We start from the raw sequence: 12,286 nt of genomic DNA on the forward strand, positions 1-12,286 counted from the left end.
AAATAAATTATTTAGAAGAATTTTTTTACTTAGCAACAACATTTTTGTTTATTTTAATAGTATTTTGTATTTTGACAACGAAACCCGATTTGGGCTTCGAAACGTTAATAAATTCATTTTTTAGTAAATTGTGGCTTATTTCCCATAGAAAATACTTAATTATAAAAATGCCACAAGGAAATAGCTTCAGAAAAACATTATAATATTTATATAATGCTAAAATAACATCAGTTGTTTAATCATTACGCTAAATGTAGAACCCTGGTTTTGACCCAGTAAATTCTGCAAACATCAGCCGAACTATATTTTAATAATGTTTTTACAACCTGATATTGCAACTGAAGATATAAACAAAACACACATGTTATAAATAGATTAAAAAGAATACATTTGTTTTCAATTTGACATATTTTTACCTATGAAAAGTGCAGCACTGTGCTTGGGGTACAAGTTGTACCCCCTCCGTCAACCGCGGTACAGTTCATTGCGGTCGACGCCACTGACTAAACCAGACGTTTTGCGCACGGCACCAAACCTGTTGTTTGCAATAACACACAAATCAGTTCTGTGGATGACTTAGTGCTAACATACCGTTTTAGTTTATCCATTTGTGATTACACGATTTACCGATATGTCGAAAAATATAAAGTTAGACCTTCGGAAAGAACAGGATCGTGAAACTGCAGTGCAGTGGTTAGAGGAAAGTGATGATGATTACCTTTCTGAAAGAGATAGTTTATCGGATGATTCAGAATTAGATGATAATTTAGAAGTAGCGGAATATGAGCCTGAAATTCTGCAGGTAATTTTTATTTTTGTGATATGTACGATATTTCTATCTTGAGTTTATTATATTTTAGCCATCTGAGAGCGACAGTAATGATTCTGGTAAACCAGTTTTGGGGGCAGTAGATTCCACATTTATTTCCAAGAATGGTACAGTTTGGAAAAATCGTCCTTTACGAAAAACTAGATGTCGCACAAAAAACTTGCTCGAAAAACCAGGGCTTACAGAAAAATTTAAAAATGTCGCTGAAATTAGTGATTGCTTCAAATTATTTGTAGATGAGAAAATTGTAGAGATCATCGTCAAATGTACAAACCAGAAAGCGGAGAAATACATTCAGGATTGGAATGGGAAAAATCCTAATAAAACAAGAACCTGGTTGCCCACTGATTCAGTGGAAATTTATGCGGTCTTGGGACTCTTGATTACGGCGGGTGCGCTAAAAGCCAATAGGGAACCAGTGCACTTTTTGTGGTGTCGAAACCCTTTGTACAGTCGATCTATTTTTCTGGCTGCCATGTCACGCGACCGATTTCTAGATATAATTTCACTTATGCGATTCGATGATTTGAACACTAGAGAAGAACGTAGAAGTTCTGACAAACTAGCAGCTTTTAGGGAAGTGTTTACAAAGTTTGTAGAACACTGTAAAGAAAGTTTTAAGTGCCACTCTCATCTAACTGTTGATGAACAACTTGTAAGTTTTAGAGGTAAGTGTCCATTTAGAGTCTACATGAAATCAAAACCAGCCAAGTATGGCATCAAAATATGGGCTCTAGTTGATGCAACAATCACCTATGCTGCTAACCTTCAGATTTATACTGGAAAAGATGGTAACAAACCAGAAAAAGACCAGGGCAAAAGAGTAGTACTTGATTTGGTCTCACTACTGATAATTTCTTTACCAGTGTTCCCTTGGCAAAACAACTCCTAGATCGACAAATAACATTATGTGGAACACTTCGAAAAAAACAAGCAGGATATCCCTCCAGCCCTACTACCCAATATTTCTAGACAAGAAAAGTCCTCAGTTTTGCCTTCACTGAGGAAATAACACTGGCGTCTTACGTTCCTAAAAAGAATAAGGCAGTAATTTTATTGAGTACAGAACATAACGACGATAAAATTAGCGGAGAAGAGACGGACTATAAGCCAGACATAATCTTGCATTACAATTCTACAAAAGGTGCCGTAGATACTATGGATAAGATGGTAAATGAATATTATTGTAAAAGAGCCTCTAAGAGATGGCCATTTGTTTTGTTTCAAAATCTTCTATACATTGCAGGTCTGAATGCATACGTACTGTGGACGACAAAGAATTCCATTCGTGCGTATGAAGCTTCTCACAGACGCAGAGAATTTTTACTAAACCTGGGTCAAGAACTTATAAAGCCCCATGTCGATAGGCGACTACAAAGTCCACAAAAATTCCATAAGCGAATTATAAACGCGATATACGAATTATGCCCACCGCCACCAAGGGAGAATCGCGAAAACGACGCCACCATCTTGAAATACTCAGGGCGATGTTTACTTTGTCCACGCAAGAAGGACCGCAAAAGCAGAAAAACGTGCAATTCTTGTAAATTCTTTGTTTGTGCTGAACATCAAACAACCACAACAATTCAAACAATAATATGTACAAAATGTAAAGCTAATCAAAAAAACGATAATTAATTTTTTCAAGACACCATATATTTTTTTATTGTTACTTATATTCAATAAAAAATACTTGCATTTGTTTTAATTATGTTTTAACTAAAATTATTGCATTATGTTAATATTTAATCTATAAAAATGCATGGGGTACATAATGTACCCCCTCCGTCAACTACAAAACAACTTGACCCTTCGCTAGCGAAAGGTTAACAATAATGATAGAAGAACTCAAAAGGAACAATTTGAACTTATGAAAATGTTCGTAAGTTTATTTTTGGCCAAGAATCGATATTTTAATGGCACGCTATGAGGTGTAAGATCGGCTCACAGTCAAGTAATATCGCAGTAAAGACACCGATCAACTGCACTCGTGTTATATTATTTTGCTCAGGAGGCCTTGCCTAATCTTAATAAATAATATCAGCTGACTTTTTAGTTATATTTCTGAAATATTAGTTTTTAATTTTTTTTTCTCAGTTAGTACAAAAAATAGAAGACAAAGTAAATATGTAGAGGAAAGGTTATACGAGGTACAGTATGATGATTTAATCTAAGAATTATATAAAATTTTACTAGGATCTTCAAAAATGAAAAATGAAGATAACGTATATATACAGGGTGCGGCAAAAGTCAGTTCCCCGATTTGCACAATCGAAAAATATCGGAAAATGAAAATGCAAAACGTTTAAATAAGTCGTAAATTTGGGTTACAAAGGTGCATAATATAAAAATCTAAGCTTTATGTTCGAACTGGTGTCCATCTTCCTCGATACAACGTTCACAACGGCTCGCAACGCTACGGCATGTTCGGTTGAGAATTGCCTTGTTTTGACGGAGGTGTTCAAATTCTTCCTCAATAATTGTCTTCAACTGTGGGAGAGTTTGCGGTCACCTAGCATACACACTATTCTTCAGCAGACCCCATAAAAAGAAATCGCAAAAGAAAAACGCGTTCTTATTTAGTGTACTTGCCGCCCGCCTGCATGTTTAACTCGTTACTAACAACGCACCGACACTCACAACGAACAGCAACACGCGACAGGCAGATGAACGAAACTCAAGGTTAACCCTACAAACAGTAGGGAACACCTGTTATGCGAGGCCGATTGTTAGCATGTACTTATCGCGCTTATGCACGAAACTACATGGTGGGAACTGACTTTTGCCGCACCCAGAAATTACACAGATATTGCTCCTCATAGCATGCTATTAAAATATCGATATCTTGGCCAAAAATAAACTTACAACATTTTCATAAGCTCAAATTGTTCCTTTTGAAATGTTATGAAATAATGCTCATAATCTTTTTGAGGGTTTTATTACACAATGTTTTCACAATGTGCTCATACCAGCAGCTAGTTCATCATTTGTTCCTTTTGAGTTCTTCTATCATTATTGTTAATTAAAGTATAAATGTTTATGGCTCAAATTTGCTTGAAACCCTTATAAACAAATTAATGTCCAATTTTTTTAAGAAAATTATAACTTCAAACGGGTATAACTTTAAAACAAATGAAGACAAAGTAATTTAACAAACTTTGTTTGGAAGCCTATTAATTAAGCTTTAAAATGAGACCTTCTAAGGCTCATTTTGCATGCATAAAAGCCAAGTTACGATCAATAAAGCTTCGAAAAATACTTATTTTGCAATTTCCAATTTGTATTGTGCACTAATATTCCAATATCTTGAGTTCTAATTATTGGATTGGAGTTTAGTAAACGATTTTTTCTTTGTTTTTTATTAAGGAACAAATTTTACTTGAAACATTTTTTTGTATCTCTTTTAGTTTATGAGCCAGAGCCTTATAAACAATTAAATTGTTTATAACAATTTTTCGACCACTCTGATTGAACTCCACCCTCGAAATTCGTAATCAGCAGCCAAAAACCCATAATAAACCGTTGAGTTTGTCCATCAGAATTGAAAAGGACACGGCGACCTCTATTTGGCGCCTAGACTATTAGTCAAATAGAATGTAGTAAGTCTAATCATTAACTAAGTACACCCACTAATATTGCATGTAGTGAAATAATAAAGAACAGATGAGTATTGCTGTATCCATCTTTTTCTTGGCTTGCTTCTTTTTCTTTTTACAATGCTCTTTGCTTTGTGGACTTTTCTTGGGTTGCATCCTCATCAGATGCCCATACCAGTTCATTTGTCTCTTTGCTAGTTTATTCATTAGTGGTTTTTGGTTGGCCATTCTCCTAATAGTCTTGTTGCTTAATCTACCCTATTTTGTCTTTCCAACTATCCTTCTAGGTGTCTCATCTCCATTACATGTATCCTGCTCTTATGTTCTTCCAGAATTGTCGTTTTCACTTTCATAGAGCACAGCAGGTATCACTATTGTGTTATATATTTTTATCATTGTCTCTCATGTAATTCTCTTTTTCCTGCATTGGAGCTAGGCTAATGCATAGTTTAATTTGTTTTATTTCTTTGCTCTATTTGTTATTTTCCAGTCTATTTTTCCATAGTTAGTAATTATACTTCCTAGGTATTCGTAAGTTGTAACTATTTCCAATTCTGAGTTTTTACATTTTATTTTTTCTTTTATTTATCTATTTCATTATCTTCTTTGTTGCTGATTATCATTATCTAACTTTTTCCCCATTTATTTACATCTTTAGTTCTTATATTATTTGTTCTTTCCATAGGTACATCCATTAGTTAACCCTAGAATACGGGTCATTCGTAAATTTTACGACGCTCATAATACATTGGGCATTTTTGTCCACTCTCGTTTATTTTAACGATTTCGCCCAATTGAGTACCTTCCACATTAGTATTGAGCTTGATAATGTAGCAGATGGTTGTTATAATTTCCAATTCCAATGATAAGGGTCCTGGTCCTGATGGATTGCCTCCCAGCTTTCTCAAAAACTGTTGTTTTATATTATCCAGACCTCTTTTTCACATCTTTAATCTATCCTTAAATAAGGGTGAATTTCCAGAATGTTGGAAAAATAGTTTTTTAACACCTATTTATAAAGCGGGAGATAATTCATTGGTGAATAATTACAGGCCCATTAGTATAATTAGTGTAATACCAAAGATATTTGAATGTTTTGTATGTGACTATCTTAAAGCTTCACTTGAAAAACAGCTAGTAGACCAACAACTTGGATTTCGGAATAGCAGATCAACTGAATGTAACATACTAGTGTTTGTGGACTTCCTGAGGAAGGCCTTGGATAGGGGCTGTAGGGTACATGCGCTATACACCGATTTCTCCAAGGCCTTTGATCGGGTCAACCATAATATTTTAATATTTGAACTTAATCAAATGGGTGTTAATGGTCCACTTCTTGGGTGGCTGAGAACATACTTGACTGACCGAGTTCAGATGGTGCGTATCAGGGATTTTGTTTCCAGTGAGATTAAGGTTCATTCAGGAGTACCTCAGGGTTCGCATTTGGGGCCCCTGTTATTTAACATAATATTCATCAATGATATACACCACTGCTTCCGGCACAGTTCACCTCTTCTTTTTGCAGATGATCTAAAGTTCTACACAATTATCAAAAATACAGAAGATTGTATTAATCTTCAACATGATCTTGATCGGTTGAGTGAGTGGTGTATGTTGAATGCCATGGCCCTGAATGCGTCCAAGTGTCATGCTATTTCTTTTGGACGATCGAGAGACCCAATAGAATATAATTATAATATACAGAATATTCCTGTTGACTGGGTTACTGAAATTCGTGATTTGGGAATTAATTTGGACTGTAAACTTTTATTTGAATCACATTATATGTCAAAAATTTCAAAATCTTTACAAATGCTTGGTTTTATAAAAAGATGCACTAGAGACTTTCAGAATACTAAAGCAATTAAACTACTATATTGTTCTTTAGTTAGACCTCATCTAGAGTATTGTTCTTGTGTATGGTCTCCATCTTATAATATTTACATATCAAAAATCGAGACAGTCCAACACAAGTTCTTAAGGTACATAGCATATAAACTGGGTATACCTTTTGAGTTAAATCATGTAAATTATCATCAAATTGAAACTCAATTGGGTATTCTCTCATTGCATGACCGACGAGTAATTAAAGATGCAAGGATGCTTTATGGCATAATTAATTCAACAGTTTTGTGTCCTCAGCTACTTGAGCAGGTTGGTCTCCATGTACCTCTCCGTAGAACTCGATTGAACCAAACATTCTATGTTCCTATCCATAGAATCAACTATGCTTATAACACCTATTTATCTCGAGCACTAAGATGGGCAAATATTCACCCTGATCTAGATTTCTTTGCACCGAAGTCTGAATTCATTTCAGGCCTCAGGCGTATGTTTGAGTAGTTGTGGAATAGGTAGTCATTATTGTGATATGTAAATCTGTTTGTGATATTTATATTTTATTGTATTATTATAACTATTTTATTATATTTTAACAATTATTGACACACATACAGTAGGAAAAATGAAAGAATACCCATGAATGAACACATAAAACACGCTGTATTTTCCTTTCACCGTGTCACACAAAAAATTGACCAGCGCAAGTACATGTAATAATTATTATTACATGTACTTGCGCTGGGCAATTTTCTTTGTGACACGGTGACAGGAAAATACAGTGTGTTTTATATGTTCGTTCATGGGTATTCTTTCATTTTTCCGACTGTAAGTAGAGTGAAATATTATTGTGATATATAAATCTAAATTATGTAATTAAGTTTGTGATATTTATATTTTTATTGTATTATTGTTTTACTATTACTATTTTATTGTATTTTAATTATTGACACATGTATTATGTATATTGGAATATATTATAAACTTGTAATCTTATTGGGCTGCAGCCCGTTGAAAATAAATAAATAAATAAATAAATTCCAAGACCATTTTTCGTCACTTGGTTCGCAAATTTTACGGAAGTCCCTTGTTTATGTCATATAATAAATCAGCTGGCTATTAATGTTTGTATTTTGATTTTGAGTGTTCTAGGAACAAAAAATTAAGATAAATTGTTTTTTCGTTCTTATTACATAATACACTATTTAATATTTAAGCTTTTCTTATTAGAATGTCAAATACAAAGTTTTTGTCCGCAAAACAACTGGAGGAGGAAGCGGCACATATTATGAACGGGGAAGAGAGTGATCCAGATCCGTTTAAAGATAGTGATAGTGACTGGGAAGAGGACAATTTGGAAACTGAATCCTATGGCTCCGATAGCAGTCATTGTCATGGCGCTAAATAGATACAACCCCGCAAGTTTACGTCGAAATATTCGCCAAAACATAGCTGAAATCCTCAACATAACTAAATTAGATGATGCGAATATGGCCCAGAAAAAGATGAGGAAGACTTGTTTCTACTGTCCAGACAAAAAAAGACGCATGACCACCAACTGTTGCAAGGAGTGCAAGAAGCCAATTTGCGGAGAACACTGAGGAGATATTTGTACCCTATGTTCCTAAAAATACCCAAATTATGTTTGTTTCATAATTTTATGCTTTTATTTTTATTCTAAGAATCTTAATAGGTATTGCCCTTTTCATGAGCATTTTTCAGTGCGTAACAAATGATAGGAAAAAGGGTAAGTCCGTGATAATACACATTTATGACATTTATTGTAACATGACATTTTAGTTAAATCTGACAGTTGTCACATTTTATTTTCAATTTGGAACAAAAACAAATCAAATGTGTTTCTTGCATTTATAAAATGGTATTTTCTTTGATTTGTATAGTCTTATAAATTATATAGATTATATTTGTAATATGTATTATTATCTAATTAAAAAAAAAATATTTTTTTATTATGGCGCCATCTATCGACAACTAGAATAACTAGAATAAATGTAAATGTCTGTAATCACGGACATGCCTTTTTTTCTGTCACATACAATTTAATGCGTTAGAAAGAAATCGAAAAACTGTGACGCATTGAAATATGATCATGAGAAAAAGAATAATTGTTTTCTATACACTGAATAAAAAATTCAAAGTAAAAAATATGGGCTTTTTTCTATGGAGTAGTAGAATTTACTATAGTCCCGTAATTACGTTTGGCAAAAACGGTCCCATATTCTAGGGTTAATGCATTTTATTCCCGGAATTTGCTATTCTTCTTAGCCTTCTATCGTCCACGTTTGGACATAGGCCTCTCCCAACTCCTTCCATCGGTCTCTATCCTGAGCAACATATTTATTTTCAATTTGTTCCGGCTTCTCTTTAAATATCATCAACCCACCTCATCTGTGGTCTTCCTCTCGGTCTTTTACTTTGGTAAATCTGCTATTAGTTAGTACAGTATAACCTCGATATAACAGACTAATTGAAGGAACGAGATGTCCTGTAAAGCCGAGAGTCTGTTTTATAAAAATAGGTTTAAAATCAATCAAAAATTTTTTTGTGAAATTATGTAGGTACTGTTTTACTTACAGTGTACAAATCTGTAAGTTAAAAAAGGAATACGGTTTTGTTCGCTACTTTTTTAATTTTCTCATCATCATTCTCTTTGCCTTATCCCTATGCGGGGTCGGCTTCCCTAATTGCATTTCTTCACGCAATTCTATCCTGGATCCTATCAATATTAATCCCCTTTACCAACATGTCCTGCCTAATCGTCTCCCTCCACGTCTTCTTTGGTCTTCCTCTCCTACTCCTTCCAGGAATCTGCACTTCAGCTACTCTTCGCATTGGATGATTAACGTCTCGACGTTGAACATGACCAAACCATCTCAACCTATGCTCTCTCATTTTGGCATCAATTGGTGCCACACCTAGACTTCCCCTAATATACTCATTTTTAATTTTATCCTTTCTTGTCACTCCACTCATCCATCTAAGCATTCTCATCTCCCCCACATGCATTCATTGTCCCTCTTTCTTTTTCACTGCCCAACATTCAGTTCCGTATATCATAGCCGGTCTTATGGCTGTTTTATAGAATTTTCATTTCAGCTTCATTGGAACTTTTCTGTCACACAACACACCACTCGCTTCCTTCCACTTCATCCATCCAGCCCTAAATCTACTGCATGCATCTCCATCTATTTCTCCATTACTCTGTAATACCGATCCCAGGTACTTAAAACTATTGCTTTTTACAATCAGTTCACCATCCAAAGATACCATTTTATTTGTAGTAACTCCATCTTTAAATGAACATTCCAAATACTCTGTCTTTGTCCTACTAAGTTTTAAACCTTTTTCCTCCAGAGCTCGTGTCCACTGTTCCAGTTTTTGTTCTAAGTCTCTTTCACTATTTCCTACTAACACATCATCTAAAAACTTTCTGCAATATACTCATTTGGTTGACAAAATTATTCACTGATTCATGGGTTGAATAAGAGATGTATTTTTGGCAAAACATACAATTAAAGTTGCCATCTTCTGAATTTAGAATACTTTCAGTAGGATTAGCAGGAGCTTTGTCGAAAATCAATAAACATTTCACCTCTTTAGACAGTATTACCAGTTTCTTCTCTTGAAATTTTCTCACTGTAGGTACAAATTCTTTAAAAACCAATTTCTGAAAATATCTCTGGTGAACCATGCCCTATTAGTTATAATATGAAACGGGCAGATGATGCCTTTTGATGATTATATATCTTTGACAACACTAGGTTTACGAGATTTGCAAACAATTATAGTAGTCAATCCTTTCCTTATAGAATTCGATTTTTCATATTTTTTTTTGCATTGAAATTTTTTTACATTTGATCTGATTTTTTGTCCGTTATATCTGAAGTCCGTTAAATAGAGGTCTGTTCTATCAAGGTTTTACTGTACTATACCATCCACATGAGTCCATTAAGGACTCTGTTGATACCAGTTATAATCTATAGTATCCTATTATTGTCTGTAGTTGGTTGGTACTGACTTACGTATTTCTTATCAATTAGTTCATTACTATTATGAATAACAAAGGGCTGAGACTATCTCCTTGTTTTTCCAATTAAATGCTTCCACTGTTCCCCTGTTGTTATTTAACAAGTGAAGCCTATAACGTTTATCAATGTGTTTGGAACATATATTTTCCTCAGTCAGTTCGCAATAATTTGTCTATCTATTGTATCAAATACTGCTCTTAGGTCTATGAATGCTAATACTAGTTTCCCCCGTATCTATACTTCTTTCCATCGGGTTCCTAATGATCTGGCCAAAGCAAGTACATTGTAATACTTATATAAGCTGCAAGGCCGGCCCTAGGGGTGGGCGAACCGGGCGTCTGCCCAGGGTGGCAAAATTTAGAGAACAGCCAATTTTTGTCTACCAAGTGAGGTGAGGGGGCATGGTAGTCGATCTTGTCCAGGGCAGCAAAATCACTCGGGCTAGGCCTGATAAGCTGTTCTTATAGTGCTGGTAATAGTTCAATATTTTCTGGAACATAGAAAAGATGTGTTTAATATGATCGCTCATGGGTAATCTTTCATTTTCCCTACTATATAATATGTTGTCATTTGTCTATCTTCCTGGTCAAAATGCTGCTTGTTCTCCCAATTTCATTTCTACTTCTTGTTTTAGTCTCCTCTATTACTTTCGTATATATTTCAAAGCATTTCAATATCAATTGTTGATTAAGTTGATTCTAAACATTTTATAGCCCGAAATATTAGGGACAAGGAAACTCCAAATAAAGAATTGTCCCACCCAAAACATTACAAATTCATACTGTAAAATATTTACCTTTTTTAAAATCGGTAGGTGCCATTCCAGGAACATAAAATTGGTGGCTTAGCGTTATGCATGCTAATAGTAAAAGTAATTTTACAAAATGTTGAATATTCTGAAAAAGAAAATATGATTTGAGATTGAGGTTAGGTGATCTATATATTTGAAATACTTACAAGGCAACTCATCTTAAATATTATACTGTAATAGAAAATATAAATTTATGTCGATCTACGTTATTTTTGTTGATAAAAGTTATGAAAAATCATTTTATTTTAATAACAAAAAAATAGCCAATCTGACAGTTCCTTAGGACGTATACAATTTATGTTCCGTGCAGTGTTGCCAGATGAAAATTTTTCGTAACAGTAGAATAGGACACAAAAAAACAGAAGAAAACAGATTTTAATAATTTCAAATAAAACAATAAAATGTAGTTAAATTGAACAAAATAACTATCTTATGGCTATTTTTCAAGGTCATTAATTAAGTAATTAATTAAGCAGTAATTAATAGAAGTGAAGCCAGACAGTCCATGACTAGTTTCTGACTGATTCGCATGCGCAGTTCCGTTTTCAAGCGCTTGAAAACGGAACTGCGCATGCGAATCAGTCAGAAACCAGTGATGGACTGTCTCCATGAACAAAGTTTGAATTCAGGTTTCACAAATGTTTAAACTTATTGTCTGATAACGCTAGATAATCTCTCAAATTTAATACTAACATACCATATTCTACTGGAAAATATAACAGAAGATTTGAGATTGAAAACAGGAGAAGAAGTATGAAAACAGTAGATCTCCTGCTAAAACAGGAGATCTGGTAACACTGGTTCCGTGTTCCGTTCCGTTTAGTAATCTGTCAATCTGTGACTCTGTGACACACTGTGACCAACTGTGACTGTCTATGTGCTATGGATGCATTGGTGGGTCGTGAATAATTTCCATAGTTCTTCACCTTCACAGGGGGATATTTACAAATTCGCGAACGCCAGTAGTGACAAGTTTGTAAACGTTTACTGGAAATTTGACATAAATGTCAAAGTGATTAATTTAAAATTAAAATTAAAAACATTAATTATAAACAATATTAGTTGGTCAAAGCTGTGGTATATATTTTTACCTTAAATATACTTACGTTTTAAATACTGAATTTAAGTTTTTTTAATGTTCCGTAATATCTAATTATAAATA

At 34.1% G+C, this 12,286-nt stretch overlaps 1 protein-coding gene across 1 annotated transcript in view; it reads right to left on the bottom strand.

Annotated features, from left to right (window-relative positions):
* LOC114332957 (transmembrane 9 superfamily member 4) overlaps positions 1–11,437 on the bottom strand; it is a 36,522-nt gene extending 25,085 nt beyond the window's left edge. Inside the window, exons 1-2 of the mRNA XM_050656580.1 lie at positions 11,271–11,437; positions 11,110–11,209 (exon numbers count right to left, since the gene is read on the bottom strand). Coding sequence (XP_050512537.1) covers positions 11,110–11,209; positions 11,271–11,282 — 112 coding nt within the window. The 5' untranslated portion in view covers positions 11,283–11,437. The remainder of the gene's footprint in view (positions 1–11,109; positions 11,210–11,270) is intronic.
* Between the last annotated feature and the right edge of the window lie 849 nt (positions 11,438–12,286).

The sequence above is a fragment of the Diabrotica virgifera genome, chromosome 7 (assembly GCF_917563875.1).
Source record: "Diabrotica virgifera virgifera chromosome 7, PGI_DIABVI_V3a".
NCBI lineage: Eukaryota > Metazoa > Arthropoda > Insecta > Coleoptera > Chrysomelidae > Diabrotica > Diabrotica virgifera.